The sequence below is a fragment of the Charadrius vociferus genome, unplaced genomic scaffold, assembly GCF_000708025.1.
Source record: "Charadrius vociferus isolate BGI_N301 unplaced genomic scaffold, ASM70802v2 scaffold260, whole genome shotgun sequence".
Lineage (NCBI taxonomy): Eukaryota > Metazoa > Chordata > Aves > Charadriiformes > Charadriidae > Charadrius > Charadrius vociferus.
The window spans coordinates 47827-72802 of record NW_009646410.1 but is presented as its reverse complement, the minus strand read 5'-3'; the positions used below and the strand labels follow the sequence as shown (position 1 = coordinate 72802).

General features: G+C 47.1%; 1 protein-coding gene across 9 annotated transcripts; it reads right to left on the bottom strand.

Moving 5' to 3' along the window:
- Positions 1 to 564: 564 nt before the first annotated feature.
- On the bottom strand, positions 565 to 24192 carry EXOC7 (exocyst complex component 7). Of its 9 annotated transcripts, XM_009895670.1 has the most exons (22): positions 24032 to 24192; positions 23168 to 23233; positions 21902 to 22086; positions 21105 to 21210; positions 20360 to 20582; positions 18905 to 19072; positions 17825 to 17836; positions 12842 to 12934; positions 11808 to 11876; positions 10325 to 10470; positions 9883 to 10035; positions 8238 to 8336; positions 7583 to 7645; positions 7196 to 7262; positions 4993 to 5031; positions 3868 to 3933; positions 3015 to 3135; positions 2490 to 2585; positions 2118 to 2181; positions 1529 to 1570; positions 1214 to 1347; positions 565 to 819 (listed from the first exon to the last, which is right to left on the bottom strand). In XM_009895670.1, the coding sequence occupies exons 1-22, from the start codon at positions 24089 to 24091 to the stop codon at positions 717 to 719; spliced, it is 2175 nt and encodes a 724-aa protein (XP_009893972.1). In that variant the 5' UTR covers positions 24092 to 24192; the 3' UTR covers positions 565 to 716. The 9 variants fall into 9 exon arrangements, with proteins under 9 accessions (XP_009893972.1, XP_009893997.1, XP_009893980.1 ...); XM_009895695.1 differs by lacking the exons at positions 4993 to 5031; positions 11808 to 11876; XM_009895678.1 differs by lacking the exons at positions 4993 to 5031; positions 17825 to 17836.
- Between the last annotated feature and the right edge of the window lie 784 nt (positions 24193 to 24976).

The following is a 24976-nucleotide window of genomic DNA, read 5'->3' as shown; positions in this document are numbered from 1 at the left end:
GTATGGGAACACTTCTACACATAACCTGCCTCCGGTCAAGAGAGCAGCAATCAGTCAGGATGCTGTGGAGTTCCTTCTGGTTCTCACGGCTCTGTCATGATTCCAGTCCGCCATCACACTTTCTACCATGGCCTCCTGGAGGACAGAGAACTGCTACTGGGATAGCTCATGAAGCTTTGGGGTAAAACATCCCCTCTACATAACTAGACTGCAGGCCTGCCAGGGACCACCACGTCAAGACACCACCATACCCCAGAATTGTCATCTCGCCCCATCACTGAACTAAACAACAGTTAAGAGTAACAATGGGAAAATCCTTTGGGATCCTACAGAACTGAGATTCCCAAAATCCACCAGGGAAGCAGGCAGCACCATTCGGAGCTTACAGCCTCCTGCCCTAAACAGAAGGACAGTACCCACAAAGTTTTGTTTACACACTCACCGTGTCTGCTGCATTATAACATTTATACCCAGGCCTGAAGATGTGCAAACATGAGATCCCACACAGCAACACAGTAGGCCTTTGCTCCAGATCCACGAAATAAGGCAAAAACAGAGAGGAGGTAGTGTTTCCACAGGTTTATAAATCTGATAAATACAAGTATAACACCCTGCCCACCACAATGGGGCAGAGGAGAAGGGAAGGGAGTCTCAAAGGTTGATGAGAGAGTGCTGACTTGTACTTGGCAGCTGGAGTGTACACAGCAGCTGAAGATTTATGCTGATGTGTCAAACAGCTTCTCAATCATCTCTCCCACCTGGTCAACCTGGTATTTGATATACTTCTCAGGGTTCTTGGTGAAGGGCACATTACTGTATCTGCAAAGGAAGACAACCCCTAGGTGACAAATGACTAGAACACAGCCAAGAGACCCACTGGCCCCTCCTCTGCCACAAATCACCTCCACTCCAGCAAGTCCCACTTGAATCTGACAGGGTATCTTGTAGGAAGCAAGTGACTTAGTTACAACTGGTCTCCTGACCACAGTGGCTCAGAGCTTTGCGCTAGCTAGAACATCTGCATTCACACTGACCAAGGAATCAGGGTGACAGCAGATGTTCACAACTAGCAGAGTTCAGCTTGGGGATGTTTTAGTGTGCAAGGTTGAGAAGCTGAGACAGGGGAGTAGAAAAATGCCTCAACTTGGGCTACTCGAAGCCCCAAAGACCTCAGTAAATTCAAAGAAAGGACAACATTGCAAGAGGTTGTCACCTGTTCAAGAAGGCACCATAGGTCTCTTTCACAATGGTTTTTTGTGCCCGGCGGATTTTGTCGCGTTGCTCCATGTCTGGGATTGCCCAGGCCTTCTGGATCTTACATAGCTCTTCCAGCCCATCATTAAAACCCTGTCCAAAGTAAAACTCGGTGAGTGTTCTGTCTGCAATCACATCCCTATACTGAGTTTGATGTTCCTCCCCTCCACTGCTGATCACCAACATCCAGGTCTCCTCCTTAGGCAGATCTTTGGTCTGACTGTCTCTCCCAATCAACTAGGGGATGTTCCTATGCCATCTAACACTTCCTTACCTTAAAGCGCTCCTTTATCATCTGCCTCTCCTTATCCTTGAGCTGCAACATGGAGGGAAAGAATTTTATTTCATGTCCAGAAATAAATTTCCAATATCAGCGTTTGTGCACAATTCCCCATTCAACCTAAGTAATATCTTACCTACTTGACTTGAATTCCCTCTCCTAAAGCAGGAAGGAGAGAAAGCTGCAGTGAGCAGCACACCCTACATTCAGTAATTGGCTTTCATCTGAAGTAGATTTAACGAGGGTAATTTTCAGCCAGAACAGACATAAAAATAGACTTCTTTATGCTTCTAGCCCTTTCTAAGGGAAGGTTTCAGGGTTTTTCAAGTCCAAAATAGAAGCATCAGCTCAGGTGAAAAACATAAGAACGGAGGCAGAGATTAAAAGACTTGTATGAATCTGGGACAGGGAAGATGAGAAGGCAGTGCTGCTCTCCATCTTGTCCCAGCCACAGTATTCACTCTGCAGAACAATACTGGCACGAGATATAAAGAAAGTTTCTGAGAATTTTTGGATATGACAAGGGAGAAGATGTTTCCAGCAATTTCTATCATCTTAAAACCATCCTTGACCATCCTCTCACCTTCACTCCTGGTTGAAAGACAGGCAGGTTTCTCTCCAGGATGTAATCTGTCACCTTCAACCAGCTGCATTTAAAATGAGATAGGAAAGAGGCAAAGAGAAGGAGTTACTCATCTCTTACCAGAACATCTATGTCTTCACCCGTGACCCAAAGGCCACCCCAGACAATACACACCCCAAAAATTTCTACAGTGGCCACTTCAAGTCAGATTAATCACTTGGAAAACAAAGTAGTTGGTTTTAGACAGTTTCTGGTTTGGGCTTTAGGAGAGGGAATTGCTCTCCCACTGCTCCAGCAGCATTGGCCATGAATCTCCCAAGGAGCCCCCAAACTGTGACAAAACTAAGGGAAGAGCAGAGGATATCACCTGACCTGCGCTGGTAGGTCTGAATCTGCTGTTCAATGAGCTCCCGGTAAGACCTCTCAGCTGTCTTCTGTGTCACAGCTACCAACTGGATCAGCTCAGACCTGAAAGAGCAGAAAACCTGGAGGAAGCACGTGAGCCAGCTGCTCTCAGGGCTGCTAGCAGGATGGTAACATTTCAAGCCCCTATCAACAAGAACTTTTATGCCCTTTACAGTGAAATGGACCTTGAAATGCACAAACTGGGAGACAGAAGCTACTCCAAACAGCTACTCCAAAGCCATATCCTCAGTCCTCTCAAGATCAAAGGATTGTCTACAACTTAAGACATCTCTGATGCTTTTATTGTCCGCTCTCATATAATGCAATGTTTATAACAGTGCAAAGGTTTCAAAAGGGCAGTTTTAAGAATGGAAGAAAGAGCAGAGATGAGACAGGCTAGCAAATAAATGCACTCGATACAGAGCCCTGCTCCAAAACTGTGTTTAGAATCAGCCTGGATTTCAGGGAGATTTTACTCAGATACACACTTACTTCTCCAGAGATTTCAGAATGTAGTTGTAGTTGTTGTGCAGAAAAATGGCACTCAAGGCTGGGTCTTCATAAACCTTGGATTTACTAAGAAGGTTAAGCTGCAAGTTGCCCAGTACCTTGCCTTAAAGGGGGAAAAACAGAGGACAAAGTTTTGCACTGAAATTTCTCATTACTGACAATCCAAACTGAGCGCTCTGTCCTGTCGCTGTGGGCCCACAGCAAAGTGAACAGCACAGCCCCAACTGAACATACAGACAAGGGTACAATCACAGGTACTTAACAATCCTACAAGCCTTAGGCAGATCTTTCCTCAGAAAGTCACCAAAAACTTCCTGTGAACTAATGCCTTTTTTGCAACTGGCCATACAGTTGCATTCTGTCTTCAGAGTAAGTCCCAGCATCAGCATGGGTGATCAGACTCAGCCTGACCACGATGCAAGCTCAGATCTCAAAGAAGTTGATGGACCTGATCCCCATTGTAACAGATCATCACAAGGTAGTACTGCAAACTCATCTCACTGTCTTACTGTTACAGCATCAAGATTTTACAGCACCCCTTTGGCAGCTGAGCCTCTGTGGGGTTGAAGGAGCAAAGCACAGGGTGAGAACGGTTTGAGGCAACTCATGACAAAAAGCTCTGCAGGACAGCAAGCTGCTCCACTGTGCTTTGTCCTGTCTAATTGCAACAGTCAAATTCCCAGTTTGACCCTTTTATCCATCCCTCCCATCAGATTCCACCTCAAAAACGGAAAGATCACATAGAGTAAGAGACACGGCCTATGCTCTTCACCCAGGACAAGCTCTTGAAGGACAGCTGATGGGTCGGAAACAGGAAGGTGTGCAGAATACTCACAGATGTAGGTGCTTAGCAGCCGCCTGCTGAACTCTGAACTGTAACTACTAGCTGAAGAGCTGGTCTCTGAAAAGAAAAGAATCTTAGGCCAGTTAACATGCCATGGGGAAGGGAGGTATGTGTGGTCAGCCCGCCTCTAATCAAACAAGCCTCATCCCTGTTGCTATGGGAGCTCTGCACTAATTCCATCGACAGTGAAATTAGCTCCCTGCTTCAGTGCTGATTGTCAGCAGCTTATCCAGGGTGAGGGTGGAAAAGCTCTGCACCCCTCAATTGTTGTATCTGCATCAAGTGCTGAGCACCCTGGCAGAAATCTCTCCTTTCCCCTCCTAGTGCTCAGAGGACATTCACTTGATCAGAAATTGAGTCATTAAACACATCCTCCCCATCCTTCCCCCACCATCTGAAAAGGGTTTGTAAGCACTAGAAATTTGCAATCAGAGAACAAATGAGCTGGAGCTGTTAACAGCAGGCACACAACACTAATTGAAACAAGCAGAAGGGCTCTGGAAAGTTTCAGCCATCCCCATGGTTGCCGATAGGGCCTGCTTGGCTCTGTACGAGGGACTGCGCCAGCATGGGAGCCTGCCCTTGCAAGCAATGACTCTGGGCTGGCACATGTTCCTCTGGCTATGCATACGAGAGATGGCTTTCTGCCCTCAAGGGCTTGTGGGCACAGGTCCCACAGGACACGTGGGGTAGCAACGTTCTCCTCCCCCCACCAGAGAGTTTGGCAGCTGCGCCTAGCTCGGGTGGTCCGAGTTCATAAGCACCCCATGGGAAAGGCCTCGAGGCTCCTGTTGCTGGGAGTTGGACAATAAGGAGCTGAGTGCACATGAGATAAAGCATGATACCAGCTGGGCCAACTCACTACCCTTGCCAAAGAGATTCCAGTGCCATGAGAGTGTCTTTAGCCTGTTTCAGCTCATGTGGCATCCCTCATTGTCTGCTGGTGACAAGCCCTCCCTATTCTCTCCAGCCCACTGGCAAGAGTTACTCACCCTCCCCTTTTTCCCTTTTCAATTGTGCATTAATTTATTTACCACTCCTGGAGGATAAAGAATTAACATACATCACCAGAGCCCAAAGCAATATGAACAGGCACATGTGGGTAAGTCTGCTTACCTCTGGGATCTAAAGGAATATTGTATGTGTCCCCAAGAACTACAAAGATTAGGCAGAGCAGAGAGAAAAGGGGAGGGAGGAGAGAGAAAAAGAAACGCAAATTGCAAAAAGACAGGTTAGAGACCACCATTCCTTTGAGAACAAAGCAGATATTAACACAGAGCAGCCACAGACAGCTACACAGGAGAGCAGGCAGGAGTCCCTCCAAGGACACAAATAGAGTGGAGACCACAGAGGAAAGGCAGAATCTGACCTCCTTCCCCTGCTGGCGAGATTGATTGTTTTTAGCAAGACACCTCATTCCAAGTCATTTCAAACCCACTTTCAAAGCAAAGGAAAGCTGCCCCTCATGCCAGCAGCAATTTACTGGTCCTTGAGATGAACTGCACAGCCCATATAACCTTCCCAAGAACCTGAGCGAAGCCCTCCCACCCTCACTCTGCACCTAAACTCACTGACATAATCACCTCTGATCTGATGATGCTTGGTTTAGGGTGGTGTCCGGTCCATACCTGGACAGGGACCACAACTTCACCAACATTCAGTAACCAGCATTGCTCAAAATGAGAACAGCTTTGCCCTTCATGGATGCCCCACGTTGGGCCAGGCCCAGCTTTTGGAGCAAGCGACAGAGCTGCTTCTGCATGAGAACAATGCTGGCAGAAAGCAGGGAGCATCTGGCAGTAGACGGTCCCTAAGGCCTGACTGCAGATGGAGAGAACAAGATTTACAACACTTGGTCATCTCATGCATGGCTCTGAAGTACTACACGTCAGCCCAAGTTACCAGATCTGTTACAATTACACCAACTTCAAGCTTTAATAATTGAACAGACTGCAAAGAGGCATTTTTCCTCAAGCTGCCTTTACACAGCAGGATTCCTCTACACCTGATGAGACAGCCAGCCACAATTAAAAAAGAAATTATTTGTGTGTCACGGATATGGTCACATTTTGATATATGACCAATATAAAAATTAAAAAAGCCTAAGCTGCCTTTTGAATCAGCTCCTATGACAGATCCCTACTGCATGACAACATGTCAAGACTTTGAAACAACAGTGCTGACATTGTCATTCTGGGAAGGACATGGGAAACAGTTGGTTTCTCCAAGAAAAAAAAAAACAAAACCAACAACAAAACCCTCAAACCACCTCTTCGGCCAAGGAGAGAGAGTCAAGGCCTGGAAGGCTCTGAGCGCGCTGAGCTTTCAAGTGGAGAGGGCATAAGGCAGCGGCTAGAGGAGATGTGGCAAGAAGCAGAGACATCCTAGCTCAAGTTAATTCAGAATTGGCAGAATTTTCCAAGCAGGAGCTGCAGGTAAAAGTCTGGAGGCAGCTGTAAGCTTCCCCCTTCCCCTGCTCCTAATGGGCTCCCTAACCCTCTCCAAACACCAGCTAGTGGCCTGTGCCTCCTCAGGTCCCTGTGCCCTCTGAATCTTCAGTTCTCCACCTCTCCAGCCTACTCTATCCCAACCTACTTGAAAGCATGAGCTCTACCAAGGCCAAGGGCTCACAAGAGAGCTGGAAGCTGTTGCTCTGCACAGAACCAAGAATCATGTTCTGATACACAGCAGCACCCTCTTACATGAGGCAGCAGCTCTCAGCTTCTGATCCATGTATTTCTTTCCAGAACTAGTCCCTTTAGCATCCTGGAAAGCAGAGATAAAACTAGTCTCTCCGTTTTGGCATGTCACACATGAGTAGCTCAGGAGTTCCAGCTTGACCATGGCTAGATGCCGATAGGAATATTCTTGCTGCTGCTGTTATACTCTGACCAGAGGATGTGGCAGAGAAAGGTGGCAATGTATCAACACACAGCTTAACTAAAGCTAACTCAGCTGGACCAATCATCCTCACTCCAGTACAGTCACAGAGGACCTTTCAGAGGACAGTGTCAGACTTGAAGCTAAATGACTAAGGCATCCTCTCTTCACACCACAGAGCACATCAGCAAAAAACCATCGAAAGAGTACCTGATAGGAGCAAGTGTGGAAGGCCAGCAGGGAAACTCTCTGCATCCCTTGGAGTTCTCCAGATAACCAACTATGTGGTCATGGTAGATTGGAGGACAAGACAAACCATAGGGTGAAGGACAGGAGGAGAACGAGCTCACACTGCATGCTGAGGTTTGGTCTTTTTAGGGAAGATGTCCAGACAATCTGGGGAAGGAACCGCATGCCCAAACAAGCCCCATGCATGTACCTTGTGATGCCAGCATGGCACCCGCTGTCTCCTGGAAATCCAACAACTGCTGTAGGAAAAGGATAGCCTGGAAGCAAGGGAGGGAAGTTATGATCAACCGACACTGCGTTTCCTATGTTCTGCTATTAAGGATCACGAAGGAGCACATGTCCCCCCGCATTCAAAAGCCTTCAAGAAACAAACCACTACGCTCCTTTGAGCTGCTGCGTTTTACCCACACAGCCATATCATGGCTTAGCAAGGGTAACTAGCAAATCCATGGAAGCCAATTCATTGCCCTTCCAATACCAAGACAGCTTAACTTAAGAAAAGAAATTTCCCTAGTGCTCTTTCCAAAACCTCTTCAGATGATATTTTTGACAAGGGATGGTTCAAATCATCACATACGTTGCTGGTGAGTTCGTGAACTGTCCCATCTTTTGGCATGTTATATTCCTTGTCCGGATCATTCTAAAAGAAAGACATAAGGCAAGCATATAAGGAGATTGAAGGCATCTACAATACAACTGCTGCTGCAAGTGAGCTGCAGGCTTGTTTATCCAGCCTCTCTCAACAACCTCAGACCTGGCTCTCACAGTGCCATCTCCTGGTCCTCAGAAACCACAGCTCCTATACTGGCAGCTCAGGACCACAGGGGTTTGTTCAACATGTGACCATCAAAACTTGAGTTCACCTACCGGGCAGTGCATTCACCAAGCCCACCTTACAGAGGGACAGTTTAACCCCAGACCTCCAAAGCTTTTCAAGTCAGCAATTTTCCTTTCTTTGACTTGGTATCTGCAGAGGACTGAAAGCTCATACCAAATTACTAGTAGTGCACCTGTTAACAGTCTTAGGCAGAGGCCTCCTGTATTTGAAATCGGCACCCAGCGTTCAGTTTTGCAGCTAACCGTCCCAAGCAAACCAGCAAACACAGGCCTGCTTGATCACATTTGACTCACTAACGATGTGGTCTTATGGAAAGCAGACAGTTAAACTGCTCAGAAACCCCCTCTTCCAAGTCTGTTGGTCTTCCTAGAGAGAACATTGAGGAGAATTCTACCTTAATGTTGTCTGCAAACTCTTCGAGTGCCTTTGCACCAGTGGTCTCCATGGAAGTGATCAGCCCCGGTAGTTTGTTCTTAGTGCCAGCTGCAGTTCCCTGGAATAGTCCCATAACAGATCAGAGGAGGAAAACAAACAGCATCTAAACTTCCATTCAGCACATACCCACCCTGGTCTCCCACCCCAGCATTTTATTCTCAGTTCCCCATGTGCCAGGAGAATATTTACAGCACCATCAACAATGCATGAAATCCTACATTCTTCAGCCAGCCAGGAAGGGAAGATGCTGTGAGCCTAACGGTGACCAAGACTTGCTACCTCTCATGTTTCCTCTTATGCAGTACCTGGTAAGGGAGGTCGGTGCACCACAGTCACCAGCTGGAAGCAGATGGAAAGGAGCCTTGCTAAACCTGGATGCCGTACTTGATACCTGAAGAACCTTGTGGCACAGTCCAAGGCAAGTGTTGAGAGATATTAGTTGTTTAGCTTAAATAAGTTAGTTCTAATTGGAATAAATTACGTAGGGTCATAATATGGTGTGATTTATGCTGTTTGCCTAGCTTTACTTAGCATGAGTGGCTAGATTTGCTGAAGCCTTTAGGCCACAATAGAGTTAATTTTCTTAGGAATTTTCCTAGCAGCTGGTACAGTGCTGCGTTTAGCACTTTAGTAGGAGGAAAGTGTCAATAACACACTGATGTTTTGGAAGTGTTTTTCCCTAAGTCTGGGACTTTTCAGTTCCCCATGCTCTGCCAGTGAGCACAGGTACACAAGGAGCGCAAACCAGAAGATAAAGAGGCTACAACCATCAGCAGAGACTGCAAATCAACAAGATAAAAAACAGTCAATGGTCATCCTGCCTGGACACAGAGAGAGAATCCAAGGAGGTGTTAGAAGACCCCAGACCAGAAATCACCATTGGACTAAAAGATGCGTGAACAGTGCGTGAGGGGCGGGTGTATAGATCGAGGGTATCATTGCCCAGGGATTTCTTTGTTCTGCATCCCTCTCTGGAGGCACCCAGCCTGAGCTAATCCTGCTGCTGTACCTTTCAATTAAATTACTTATTTTTATTAAATCTGATGACTGAGACCCTGCTGTGGGAAACCTAGGGTCGAGCCTGAAGGAGGAAGCCCACCTGAAAGTTGTGCATGTGAGGAGTCAGAAGGGGCACCTGTCACGTCACTGCAGTCACCCGCTGCGAAGGGACCCTGCTCCGAGCAGTGACAGACTCGAGTGCTGTGTGTGCGACTCCTTGAATGAAGCGTGAATGCTCAGGCAGCGGCTCCTCCTTTAACAGCAGGCTCTCCTCAGAGCAGCCAATCTTCCATATGTCAGTGAGCACAGTCTAAACTAAGCTCAATAGTATCAGAGCTGAAACACCTTAGAGGCAACGTATACAGCAGAATAACGTAAACCAGACCATCACCAGGTCATGAGGAAGCGAAGAGAACCACTGCTAAGAGATGCCAAGATGCTGGTCCAGCATCACAGAAAGGATCACACTGCGTTTGTGTCACTTCCAGTCCATGCTGGAGGACAGAAGCAGCACGGCTTTGTTCAAAGCCACTGTGATAATCCCTTTCAAAGAGTTCTCCAGACAACTCAAGCCACAGGACTCTCTCCAATCCCATCACGCTTACCTGCAAGACCTGGTCAAATTCTGGCTTCATCTGCTTGAGATGCTTAAGGATAGGGAAGATTGTGAGCACAGCCGAATAGTCATGTCGGATGATGGCTTTCCGGGCAGCTGAGACAATGTTATCCCCCTCCATGATCAAGTTATCTAATGACTCCTGCATCAAAGCCAGAGAGTTAGAAGAAGCAGCATGACCTTTGCCCAGGCAGCACGAGGGGCTAAATGCAGGATAACACTTTAGCTCATGGGTCATTTGCAGTACCCAGTGAATGACTCTGAACGCATGTTCTCCAGGACCTGTGCAGGCCCTGGTTCCCTAGCACTGTTAGTGCTCTTGGGCACCCACAGCAGGTAGTGGAACCCACATCCTCACAATGAAGAGGAAGGGGGAAAAGACTTTGTGTGCATCCTTTACATGAGAAGCCAAGCAGAGAGGCTCAACTGACCTGGATGAGAGAATCAAAGGTCTTCTTCTGGTGGTGTTCCGGGACAATTTCTGTCAGGAGCTGGTATTCGCTCTGGGCCAGTTTGACAAAGGCACTAACACAGTGAATGTACGCATCAATCTCTATGTCGAAGACGTCATCCCTCCCTGTAAGGGCAAAATGGCTTTAAGAGAACAAAATTCACACCAAGCTTCCAGCAGCTCTGCTCATTCCAAGGCTGTGGCGTACATAAGGAGCACAAGGTTCTTCTGGAAAAGGCGGTGCTGGCTTTACACCCATCCTTGCGTGAGAACAAAAGTCATCTTCTCACCAAACCTGCCCCTTGGTTTGTGCATGGGAAGCTACGCATACCCTGCAGGAGGCAAAGTCATCTGCAGTTCAGGAAATGGGCACATCAGTACACCAGCTCTTTCTGGCCTCATGACAGAAGGCAAGTTTGGAGATCTTCTGGGATACAGACTAAATTTAATCAAGGGCTTGAACACCGAGTACTAAACCCAGGAGTGTCTGCGGTGAATTATTCAACATCTCTGCTTGTATTTTTAGAATTCCTTATCTCCATCCATCATGCAGATGAAGAACTGCCATTTTGCATCAACATTTCTGGGAAATCAAGGCTGTCCTGGAAGGCAGCCTCTTCCCACAGGCAGAAACAGAAGATAAAAACCAGACAGATGAACATTTAAATCCTATGAAGCAGGAATATCAGCACAACTAGGTGAGCTGTTACACAATGCTGTACACAAACACCAATATTCAAGTTGGAGCATATGAATGTCTCAGACAAAGATCCATCAAAGAACCTACATGGTAGGCATGAGGAGTGCTGGCATGATACAAAGACCCACACCAACTCATGCCAACCACTAGCTGGAAGTGTTGGCAGGGCAGACATACGGATTCACACCATCCTGCATTACTCAGACCCCCATAGTATCCACTAGAAGACAGTAAGATTACACAGAGGGGCCTTCTCTAGGCTATGGGCTGCTGCTTCTCTCCTCTCAGCAACATGTGCACTTTTTGATGGAGAAAGAACCAATTCTTCCCTCTACTGACAGGTCCCTCAGGTTGATCTTTTAAAAGTTATGGTCAGCAGGGGACACACAAACGTGATGTGGTTTTACAGCCTGCCTGTGGTGGAGAGTGGCCCACTGTATTACATGCCACATGTGATCCCTTTCCTGTTTCCTTCACTTCAGCAATGAACAAGCCAGTAGCTACCTAGGAAACTGCCCCTCAGCATGGTGGCCACCAGTCTTTGGTTGGGCAAAGTCGGGGTTCCCTATTTGAGGGCTTGGGGTGTGTATGATTAGTAGGAGTGAATTCTACTGAGAAGAGCCAGAGCTTTTTAGCCAGAGAAGGCCCATGCTCCAGGACTGCCCACACAGATGAACAGCCACTGGCTACAAAACTACTGTGAAACATGCTGAAAAGAAGGGATGTTAGCCAGCTTGTTATGAAGTGACAACATGGTACTTACCAGCAGCCGGACCATGCTTGTCGCTCAGGGTATCGGAAAGGTGTTTAACTCGTAAATCATGCTCATGACCTAGTGAGATGTCAGCCGGCACAAACAGAAGGCGCAATTTATCCAGAGTGGTTACAGCATGGATGCTCAGACTGGCTGGAAGCCGCTTCAAGCTTGACACTTTTTTCCCTACACAGTCCCAGGAAAGCTACCTGACCAAATCCCTTTGTTGGGCTATGTTGCAGTAGCAACCTTTTGAAACCTGATGAGTAGTGAGAGTTAAGCCATTTGTTGGGCCACAGGAGTCCCTTGAACCTCCTGCCATAAGTTCAGAATGGAATAGCAGGCACCAGAAGCCAAATTTGTACCCACAGCCATTACAAATCCAAATTCAAAGCCCATATCCTGCTCAGTATGAAAATTTTTCCCCCCAAATGAGTGATGTTAGTCACCATCTGGGATTTAGTTGACTACAATGTAGGTGCTGAAGAGATCTACTTTGGATGCATACACAGCAGGAGGTAGAAAGGTCTTACATATGCTATGAAGCAAGTGACCTCTTCTCCCACACCCAGTATGAACAGAGGAGACCAGAATATGGAAGATGACCATTTAGGTAGGTCTCCTCAGAGAAGATGTACAGGCATGATGCACTGAGCTAGCTGCAGTCTGACACTTCAGCATCAGGTTTGGAAAGGTCACTATGAAACTGAATGTCTCAAAGTCCAGGCAAAAAGAAAAGAGAACAGAAACACCACAAGCAGATGTCATCAGAGCAGAGCTTCCATTAGCCAGGTGGCTATGGTGGGTCAACTACTTTAAGGTAACATTCCTCTCCACCTGCGCTCACGTTTACAGAGACTTTGAAATTCAGACACTAAATTCAGAAAAATAATTTGGCCCTCCAGCATCTCTTTGGTTCCCCAAGATCAGCTGTACCTATCCAATGCTGTCCACCAAGCACTAGGCTAATGGAAGTCCCACCTGGAAAAGCAAGGCTGATACATAGAGAAAGTCAAGGGTGAAGTAGCTAGAGCTGTGATTACCTTCCATAGGAATGAGGTTAGAGGCCCCCTTTTTCCCATCTAGACCATGCTGAGAGTACTGTTTCAGAAGGTTCTGAGCCTTACGGATCGTGCCTGTCACCAGAGCCAGAGAGAAGAGACAAGAAGACCTAGAAAATGAGTGAAAGAAAACAAACCCAGAACACCAGCCCTCCACCAGCAAGTCACCTGGGCCCAGCAAGAGGGTGCTGGGCACCAATGAGCATGCTCAGTACAGGAACATGAACCCCAAACTCACATCCAAGTGTGCAGATACAATGGCATTTCCAGACTGTTTCCCTGCTTTGAGGCTGGGGGCATGAATTCCAGCCAGGGTTACACAACCAGGGAGTGCTCAAATCAGTTTGGTAAGGTGGTACGGCCGGGTGAGAAAACATGATCAGAGAAGGGGAGCAACAAAGCACCCTTCCCCGTAACAAATTTATTTAAGCCAAGTGTAAAGTTTGTTGCTTTCCCTCAGTTGTGGAAGCAGGGCTTTGCAGTATGGACAATTACTGTCCGGCAACACGTTGCCTGCTCCCCAGAGCCCCAATCGCAGCTGCTTGGTTAGAGCTGCAGGAAGAGGTGCCTTTCCGAGGGGTATTTTCTGAGCATGCTCAATATAGACTCATCAGGAGCCCCAGAGCCAAGACAAGGAATGATCTCTGGCGTTACAGGAAGCAATAAAAGGGTGACAACCTCTGGGCTCGAGAGAGCAATTGCAGCAGCAATTCCCATCACAGGAATCATAGAATAATGGATGCTGCCCACCCATGTCTAACTCGCATTAAGTCACTCTAATCCCCAAGACACTTTTCTTCTAAGGAACTGCAAATCAATTAAAACCATGGAAAAAAAAAAATAACACTGGGTTAAAAGATTTATACTTAACACACACAAAAACCAGACAGAACTGAATAAAAGCCAATGCTGGATATACAGCTAGAAAGCACAAAACAAAGCATTAATGTGACAACTGAAGACTAAGCACTGTTTCCACATTAAAAGGTTAGTCGTCATGCAACAAGCTACAATTATCACAAGCACACGGACACCCTCTCACAGCAGAGCTTTGCTGTTGCCTGCACAACAGGGAACAGAAAGTTTTGGGAAGGTAGAAGGAGTTTCTATAGGAGACCTAGATGAAACACAGCTAGGTTGAATAAATGAAGAAGGATCCAAGAAATAAAAATGCTGCTGCCAAAATTAAGAATTGTTCTTCCGCTTTAAAGTAATAAACACTTCAAACATGCAGAAAATCCCTACTTCCACCAGTAACTGTAAGTCACAGGGCAGCCTGGAAGTGAGTGTTGGCTGCCCAAATGCTGAGGACCTGCTATCCTGAGGGGAAGCCCAAGTACACACTGCTACAGAACAGTATCCTGGGGTGCAGGACAGCTTCATCCATGAAGTGATATACAGCAGGGCAAAGGAAACATCAAGACCCCCAGACAGTGCATCTCTAATGGGGGCGAACATGAGAGAGAAGTTCCCACTGAATTACCAAGCTGCCTTAACCTGGTGCACTTACTAAATAACAGAACATGGTTCCTAAAGCGTAATGTTTCACTGGCAACATTTTTCTTCTACCAGTTTGGTGTGTTCTCAACCACTTAGTAAACGAAAAAAAAAAACATATCCATAAAACATTCTTCTAGCAGGAAACTTCTCCCCTCTAGACCCACACCAGGTAGGCAGACTTACACCCTTGCTGTGCTGATGCATTTGCTCCTAGCTTCTGCCGTATGAAGAAATGAGAGGGCTATGCCTCTTCTTCCAAGCTTCCCTATGCTCTTCACACCCCACACTTCCATCACTTTATTCTTAGCTGCTTTCAGAAACCTCAAGAACTTGGGCACATCAGCAAGCTCCTCTGAGCAAGCAGGGCTTTAGCAAGCTCTGGAGACACACAGTCTTTCTTACTGATGTTACCGTGGCCCAGCAGATGCACAGCAGGCGAACCCAGGTACTGTTCTTCTACCAGTTCTTTCATCTTTCCCACTTTCAAGCAACCAGAGGAAGGGGGGAAATTAAATAAAGAGGGTCAATTGGTGTGGAAACCAAGCAGACAGTATAACTGCTGCTGCTGCTAATAGGATCTCACTTCACAGATATGCAGTGCACATCTCCACAGCCCACCCCTGACAGTGTCTTCTCAGATGTGAGCTGAAATGCCTCTGCTGCATTTTATTTGCATAAGCACAATTACCTGTGTTTACGCCTGACACACACCTAGTGTTCAGTGTTGATGGGCATCACTTCAGCGCTGCTGTATCCCTCTTACTTAGCATTGTAATCAGGCTTTAATGGATTCTAGTGGAAGCCAAATGCTTTTGTTCCATAATTGTTTTCCCCTATTAGGCAGCTCGCAAACCAAAGGGGATGGTGTTTCAGCTACTAATGAAAACATCACATTCGAGCTAGGCAGTGATCAACATGGGAAGCAGGAACAGGCTCTTTATTCTGCCACACAAAGACTCCACAGCCTGCCTTCAGGTAGCACCTCACCATAAGGTAAACTGGAGCTTTAAGTAAACTGGAAAAGGACTCCCCTATAGCTCAAAAAGAGCCTCCCCAAAAATCTTAACAGTCAAAAAACACCTGAAACTTTTGCTCCTGTGGCCCAATCATTAAATTAAGTGGCTTTTGGGCATACACGCGGCACAGTTTTCCAATTACATATTGTTCTCCCGTTTCTCTCTTCCATTAGGCAGTTTTCTAACCAAGCAGGAGGGCAATACAGCCTCTTTTCTTAAGCACCAGCTGCAAGTGTCTGTATAAAACTAGCTAAAGCTCTCTGGCTTTTGCTTGTAGGCAGCCAGGCTGGGTGCCCCTGCGGGCAACTTCTGGCCCTACTATCCTTCCCTACTATCACTTGGTCTCTGAGACAGACTGCTGACGCTTCAAACAGCAAACTACTAAAAAAAAAAAAAAAAAAGCCCACAGATTGCTTCATCAGTTCAACTTGACCTGGGAAGTTTCAGTTAAAAGAAAATGACCCTGCTTTACAAGTGTGTCCACCAGTCAGATTTTCAACTGCAGGCTGTAACAACCAGAGGTACACCAACAAAACAAACAGTAACAGAGAGATGAAGACTCTTTGAAACAACACATGGATATGGGGCATGTTCTCCAGAATCCAACATAGCACCTCGGGGAGAGTGCGGGGTCTCTCTGCCTTGTCACCCTGGCCCTACTACCTCACCTTCCCTTTAGCTGTAACCTCTCTTGCACTTTGCTTTGTGGGTAAACAAGTTATAGCACAACAGATTTAGTTTGTTATTTATCCCTTGCAACAGGTTAAAGTGTGCATTGGGGTGTGCACTGGGATATTCTTCCTTAAGGACTAAGGAAATTAACTCACTTGTTGGAACCATGAGAAAACCCCGTTGTCTGAAACCCAAATTGTCAGAACGTGACTTTACTTACTGAAGCAATAGCACAGAAAAAAATTTCTTTGTCCATAATTGAACAAAGACTAAAACCAGGGGAATCAAACAACACCAGATTAATACTGCTATGAAGAGGGCCACTGTGCCATTGCAAAGAGGGCAGAAGACCTTCAGTTCAAGACCTGTCCGAGAAAGCTGATGGAACCACAGAACAACAAAAAAAAAAAAACAACCAAAAAACCCCAGTGAATCTCTGCTCAAAGACTATTTTTTTCCTCCATTTTTAATTTCACTTAAGTACAATTTAACAGCCATAAGAGATGGCTGGTGTATGAGGTTTAACCACCCCTGTCCTTCAAGGGCTACAGTCTGGTTCTTTGTCCTTGTTCACGGAAGATTAGAGACAAATTAGCCACTATTTTTTCTTGAGATTAACAATACCTCAGTAGATCATTTGAAATGCTCTTTCCTTCATACGCTGTCAGCTCTGTAAGTGCATTCAGACCATGCTCTGTGCCTTCTACCTGGCCCATCTCACAAACTCCAATTAAACTGGGCAAAAAGAGGTCAAAATCTCTTGGCAAATCTACAGCCAAGACATGTAAGTATGACAAGTAATTTTGGATGCCCAAATGCATCCATTTTGGAGGAGCCCTGTTTGTAGGGAACAAATGCTTGTGCTCTCAAACGTGTGGGCTCCTTTCTACACTCTCTATGTGAGCATCCAAGATCTGAGACTCACTAGAAAAATCCTAGTGACTTTTTTTTAATCTGCCCATGAAAAAACTAAAAGTCTCCTCCATCCCTGGCTATTTACAAAAAACACAGGGGAAATGTTACCATTTGGCAGGCTGCTCAGAAACATTGGCTGACCATGCTGACTTCACTGCAATCAAAACCCAGGGATCTTTCCAGTATCAGGTGATAACAGAACTGTGGACCAAATCTGAAGCATCCACAACCCGAGTTCCCCATGGCTCAACTACAGATCCCCACCTGGCATCTTTCCAGTAGAGAGCTACTGAACCACACAAAAATAATTTTTACTTATTGATATCATGCTGTTGGGCAGGAGCCACTGTTCAGGAGCTGAACACAAATGACTGCCATCATGCTTCAGAGCAATTTTAAACACTGTTTTCTGTCACCTGCATCATCGCTAGTTCTCCTTAGCAGGAGGATATGGTCCTCTACAGGTGTCCCAACACTGGTGGCAAATTCTTTTGCCAATAACTACCTGCCAAACTCCAGAGGAAAGCCAAGTGTGGGGTAAGACATCCCCTCGTCAGGTGGTTCTCTGCTGACAGGGGAAAATCCACTGAAATTTGCAGACTGACTGCATTCACCAACTGCAACTTGCACATCAGCTTTCAGGAACAGCTCCAGGGCACAACAGCAATGGCACAGATCGATTTTAAAAGACCAGAGGAGTGATGTCTGGATGCCACAGCCTTTCCCAGGCAGCCCTCCCTCTCCAAATATCCCAGGCACACCCTCTGCTTCAGCAAGAAGAGGCCCAGCAAAGCCTCTCCACACACAGAAGTGAAGAGAGTGAGCACCAGGGCCAGCACACACACACATAGACGCACATTACCTGGGATGAGGACTGCATTCACATCAGGATTATAAAAATAAACACAACACAATTAAAATGGGTATTTCTTTTCCTCCCTTTCCCCACCCCATCCATTCCCAGTCCCTACCCACATTTCTTACTATTTTCCTGAACCCAGTAAGAGTATTTGGACAACACAGGAAAAAATATTAGGGAGGGAGAGTATTGGCCAGGTAAACCCACAGAAATATGAACTTTTCTGACTCTCATCACTATTACAGAGGAGACAACAGGCTGCTGCAACACACAGAGGGACACTATCACTGTGCTGCTGTGGGAGGTACGTGTTAGCTTTTGCTGGCCCTCCTGGCTGTACTCCCACTAGATGGCACATTTCAGAGATGGGAACTCCAGCACTGCACACCGGTACACTGGAGTGACCGGTACATTGGAGTGACCGGCCTCACCAGCTGCAGAAAATGCAGCAAAACTCCATTATGAGGAGAGGTGGAATAACCCACCAGCCACATTTATAGCTCTTCCAAAGACAAGCCGAGGCAAAAGCTTTAACAGCCCTTCCAAAATTCAGACAACTTTGGATCTCATTTCTGTAGGCACCTACGTAGTCGCTGTCTCAAGCCCTGGCTTGGTTTCCTAGCACAACAATAATTTATTCATAACTAATGAGTAAAGTGATGTGTTTTATCAGATCTGAGTTTTTTTATCTTGCTGTGGCACAGCCATATTCCATATTGCAAGGCTGAGGACAGGTGTTCTCAGACCATACTGTTTTATAGGCCTCTCAGGTATCTTTTTACTTATCTCCTTTGTTAAGGCAATGGCCTTTTCTATCCCCGTATATAGGACCCCCATCCTCCCTTTATATCAACGAGAGAACAGACCTGATGACTTTACAGAGACAGAAAGTGTCTGCAATCTCAATGCTGAATCCAGAGCAGAGAAGAGGTGTTTATCTCCAAAATCTCACCTCTGCTCCAGTCCTAAAAGCACATTTTAGACACAGAGGCTACCTCAGCAGTGAGAAGGCCTGCAGATATGTGTTCGATACCCAGGCAAGAGGACACACAGTACAGTGATCCCATCCTTTCAGGGACTCACCTGGTCTCTTGATTGGCTTTTTGGTGGGGGTGTCCTTCCTTTTGTTCTGAATGGCAGGGGAATATGGCACCCCGGTGGAGGAGCTGTTCTTACGGAAATGGTCTTTCAACCCCTTGATGGAGCGGTCAAGCTGGACAGAGCGGATTTGGAAGTAAACAGTCATGAAATCTAAGGAGACAAGGTAGAAACAAGATTATAAGCAAACGGGGAACACTACGTGGTAAAACAAACCTTTCCTGAAAAACGCTGTGCCCCTAAGGAGATTTACTAGAATTGATGTGGAACCCCAAGTAACTGTTTTTTCCTCCCAAAGCCTCTCCTGTATTCTTCAAAACCTTCTTCTTCCTTCCCCTGCAGTATTCATTCCAGCCCTTCCACCACACACATTAAGTGTGTGCACCACTGCCAAGAGTGCAATAGATGGGAGACATTTGTGCAAGACAGTCAATTCAAGTGCTCAGTTTCTAGCATGAAAGACTTTACATTACACACTCCTCAGGATTCAGAGCACTCGGGAACTGAAGTGTTCATCATTTGAAAGCAGAATACAAACTGACTAATGAAATATGCTATACATGCTTGACTCGCCTTTGATCCAGGAAAAATTCTTAAGAAGCTTTTAAAGATGTTCGTCATACTTGGTAAGCACAGTAATCCCCACTCAGAAGTAAATCACGGAGGTGGGGGGCGATTCTAGTAGCTATATGTATGTCAAAGTACACGTTTCCTGTAACAAGTCCACAGTCATTCCCTCCCAAAGGAAAAGTTAATAAAAGAGTATAAAGCTGTAGGCAGATTTTGATGCTGCAGAACAGGAAAGAGACATGTACCGACTGAAGAAAGTCTTCTGTGCTGCTTTCCCCCCTACCCTTGGTCCCATTTAATACAAAAAGTTCTGTTCATAAATAGTTCCCAAACGGGAATAAGCAACCAGTGTCTTGCACATTTATAATACCTGAGCACTAGATAGTTGCAGCTCTATCAGAAGGCATTACAGATGCAACTTAAACAGACTTCTGCTATAGGACAGACTATGCATTAAGGTAACTTGAGCTTTATTTACACAGCTCTTTCTCTCATCATATCCACCAGAAGATCATTGTGTTCAACTGACAAATCACACTTCAGTCTCACTACAAACACTGTAAAAAAATGCAGGATCTCAAGAAGGTGATTGGAAGGAAACCAAACTACTCACCTAAAAGGTACCAACCACTAAGGCAGTCACTAGTTTTGCTAGCACTGCTAGCTACCAACAGCAGCGTGACTCATGGTTTGTTAGCCACAGCAACACCTAAGCAGAGGCTTCATGGCTGAAGGTGTGCAATCTACAATCCATGCTGTGCAGTGCTACACACAATCCCTCAACACCCTACTTTTGCTCTCAACCACATGTAGTTGGAGAGCACTCAGCTGATACAGAGCTACAAGGGAACACCACGCAGCACTACCAACCTTGATTCCTGCCGTTTTCCACCAGCCAGCCAGAAATGCGGATGATATCATGCAGGACACTCTCTGGGAGGTGCTCCAGAGACATCTCCTCTTGCGTCTCCATTTCATCGTCGCCACTGATCAGGTCCAGGATGAGGATGGGTGGGACTGGCTTGGTGTGTCGTGTCATCAAGCTGCGAAACTCTGATTCCAGGGACTCCTTGCCCCTCTCAAAGAGTGATTTCTGGCACAAAACAGCAGAAGGACAGAAGCAGCACAGGGCTTCTGTAATCAGTCAGTCACAAGTATTTGCACATAAGAATGTACTTTCTGCGGCATTTCTAACCACTGTCAAGTACCATATGCTTCAAACTCCAACAATGTCTGTAACTAAGAGACTTTTAAAGAGAATTAAATAAAAAAACGCTCAGTCTTCAAGTGGGATTTAAACAGATCTCCTATTCTGCTCAAGCAGTTGAAGGACTGAGAAGAGCAACTCAGGAGGAGGTTCAATCAACTCCACCACACGTGCAAGATACCCCTTCAGAAGCCCTACTGGCACAATGCGTAAAGAGCAAAACATCACAAGAAGAATTGCTGCTGAGTGCAGAGTTAAACAGAAGCCAAAACAATTGTTTCTTCAGCTGCACCCAAACACCAACTTCCCCAGGCAGCAAGCCTTACAGCCCCTCTCAGCAAGAGGAAAAGCAGCAGGGCTACGTCCGTCCCTCTCTCACCCATGCCAGGTTCTAGACTCACAACCTACCACACGGTTCAGCTCTGGGCTGTCCGGATTGTTGTCCTGGAAGTATTCCACTGCCTTCTGGATTTTGTCCATGCAATTCAAATATTCCTCCAGCCTCCCAGTGGGGCTGAAAATAAAACCAAAAATACAAAGCAGTGAGCGCCTCAAGAAGCAAAGAAAGAAGATACCAAGAAAGCACCAGACCAAACTCAGGATAAAAACAAGGAAAATTTCAATTCCCTTTTCTTCAACTAGGAGGAGATCATGGGATTCCCTTTTGCCTCCACTCAATGCCACAGCAGAATACCCAATGCACACACCAAGTGGAAGAGTACTAACGATTGAGCAGCACACAACTCTCAGCCTTGCCTTCCTCTCCCAGTCAGGCCCTGATGGGAAGGTACAGGAAGCTGCACATCCCACCCTAGCGAAGGGCCATCACAACAACCTCCTGGAGACTGAAAGCAGGCTCCAGGGCATTTCTGATTTATCCTGGATGCAACAACATCAACAGGACAGGAAGAACGTTTGGGAAAAGGGCTGAGGAAAGAAGAGAAGCCACCAACGCTCGCGAGATTCATATGGCAGCACGTCTAAAAAACATGGAAGGGACATGAGTGCAGAGTCTGAGCAGACTCTGCCGTCTGGGGATTACTGAAGGTCAAGTCAGGAAGCTTTATTGTGGACTGATGGTGGGGAAAATGTGTGGGAAGGGTACAAGGAACATTATGATGCGCGTGTGGAATCAGTTCCCCTACTTCTATCCCAAAAGTTCAATAGGATGACGCTCCCGAACAAGATCTAGCTGTGCAACTCACCCTTCCTTTATGATCTTCTCTGTGTCCTTAGCCACATGGTAGTAACTGATGACGTGATCCAAGCAGGACAGGGTCTTCTCCACATTCTCCTGCAAGCGCTGCAGGTTCTCTGTCTGTTTATGGACAGGGATGATCGAGTTCTCCAGCTTCATCAAACGACTTTCAAAGGAGGAGAGAATAGAAACCTACATGCCAAGAAAGAAACAGAGAGCTGAAGATCCATACAGTATCCATACAGTAGGGTAGTAGTTAGAGGTGGGCAATCACGGACCTTCGGGTCCCAGCTTCTCTTTTTGGGCTCTGCTACTAATTTGCCATAGCTCCTTATGTGGGCTGTTTAATCCCCCTGTGTCCTAATTTCTATTAGGAACCACAAAACAGATCACCTGCCGTACAGAGGTGGGTCAATCTTGAACTAAATGTAAAGCGTGAAAATAATGTTTCAAGACAGTACTAAAGAGGAACAAAATTTCATATTATTTGACAGCAGGAAACAAATCCACAGGAACTGCCTGGAGGTGCCCTAGGTAAAAATAGTAACAAAAACATAAACCGGCAGCCACCTTGCTCCATACCACTAAGACCCAAACATGAGATGCACAACATGAAAGCACAGAACCAGTATAGCGTGAACATTCTTTTCTGTCACAGACCTTTGATTTTTAAAAAGGACTGTGTTATGGCTTCTGAAAGGTTGAAAACTCATAAAGGGTACCTTAATGTCATCTCTTCTATGCCAAAATCTAATTCTTTCAAGATTCACTCCTTTGTTATGCTTTCCATGCTTCTCTAGTGGTGCCCCTGGCTTTCTTAAAGCACCAAGCCCCAAACTGGATATAGTATACTAGCCGAGGGCTTACAAGCAATTAAAGCACAGTAATTACTTTTTACCTCTTCAACATAACAGTCCCAAAATAAAACTCCAAATGAAACCTGACTTTATGAAGCAACAATGTGATGCTGTTGCACAAACTAGTCTGGGGTCTATTAATACCTCTTCCCGAGGGAGAGGACAGACTACAAAGAGACAAGGCCAACAGCTCATTTGAGCCTTCATCTCCCCAGGAGAGAAGCTTAGGATTAAAACACTCATAATTTTTCTCCTTTCCCCAGCCACTGAAACGTAAAACACAGATGCAGAGCAAATGGTTGCCCTGCATTCTTCAGATGGGCACAATGACAGCCTTGAAAACAGATTCTCCTAAGAAAAAGTAAACCCAGGCCCAGAATTAAGGTTGAAGGGCTGAACTTTAAGGACCTCCTTACCATGTTCTTTGTAAGCTGGTCACTCTTCTCAAGGCTCTCTTTGATAAAAGACAGAGTTTCTTCTTCCTGTCAATAGCATGAAAAAAACACTCTTTAATTCTGAGCACTAAGCATTTAAGTCACTAAACATTACATGTAGGTTTTTACAAGTCCTGGTAAACACTGCAGCAAATCAGGTTTGGTCTGATACTGAGGCTGCATTCTAATACACCACATCTTAACAGAAATCAGGACAATTGACCCAAGGTGAGCAACACATAACGTAATGAGTGAGGCTTTTATGGATTACTCCTTTCCCTTCAATACCACCAGCCTTAGCACACTGAAGTCACAGCACAATATCAAATTAACACCTTTACCACAGAGCCACACTGACTCAGACCACACGTTTCCCTGCCACAGCACAACACAGGTGTTGCACAGGCACCATCCAAATCCCCCGCACAGCCGCGAACACCAGTGACCAACGCAAAGCAACCACCGAGAGCTGTTTTCAAGTCACCAAAGCCCAGAGATAGGGGGAAGGAATAGCAGCCTGCACGGGCTGGCCTCTCAGGCTGGACCTGAGGACCTGAAGAGCCCCCAGAAGCTACCAGACCCTAAGAGGGGAGCCCCAGGCCCGAAGTGGGGGACGGAGATACCCCTCGACGCTGAAAACAAGGGCCCTAGGCCCTGAAGGGGACCTGAGGATGCTGCCAGGTCCGGAGCGGGGTGACCAGTCCTTTAGGGGGTCCCGGGACCCTCCCGGACGCGGTGAGGACCTCCGGGACACCTCCCAGCCCCATCTCCTAGGCAACGCGCTGGGGCTCCGGGCGCGGGCCCAGGCCCGGCCGGGCCCGCAGCAGGTCCCTTGCCCAGTCCCACCTGCTTGAGCTTGTCCTCGATCTCTCTCCTGCGGGCCGACACCTCCTCGGTCGGGATCATCCTGCCGCGGGGCGCCGGGGCCGCTCTCCACCGTTTAGTCCCACTGCAGACACCCTCTTCCGCCCACCCGTCACTGCCGCGGCGCCATCTTGGGGAGCGGCAAGACACACCGAGCATGCGCAGCAAGGCCGACCGCCATCTGCAGAGTGGCCGCCACTTACGTAGGGGCCGGAAGGGCACCGGCGGTGATACGCATGCGTAGTTGCCCAACGGCGAAGGGGCGCATGCGCACTGCCCGTTGCAACGGCCAGGTTGGGAGTGGCGGCCCGGCTGCGCCGCCATGTTGGGAGTGCTTGGGGGGGGGCGGGGGTGTCACATCGTGGCACCCCTTTCTGTCAGGGGAGGTCCGGCTCCCCAAGCCGGCCATCCCCGCTACGGCCTGGCCGAGCCGAACCCTTCCAGCCCCAATGTCAGTGACGTTCCCCACAGGACATGGGGTCCTGAGGGGGCTCCAAAGCCACCAAGCTTCCCCCCTGCTGAGCCGTTGGAGCAGCCAGGCCCAGGCCCAGGCCCGCTCTGCCACACACCTGGGGGGAGAATCAAGGTGTGCAGGAAGATAATAAGGGTTTGGGCCCAGTGAAATGAAATGACAGTTGAATATGAATTATGGAAATGTAGGCGTTTGCAGGAGTGCAGGTTACTCTACCCCTCTCCTCCATCCATTTTACCGTCACAGGGATGCTGCCATCTCCTCCCTCCTGCAGCACAGGGGGGGATGGCTGGGTTTATCACACACTGGGGCAGTTACACGGCTCTGCATCCTCATAAACCACATCCAGTCTGGAGCAGGGAGCTGGTTTTATCAGTACACACAGTCCCGGCCTCCCGCCGTCTCGTGCTGCTCTGAGGCAAGGTTCCTGCCATGCGATGGGACCGGAGTGTTCC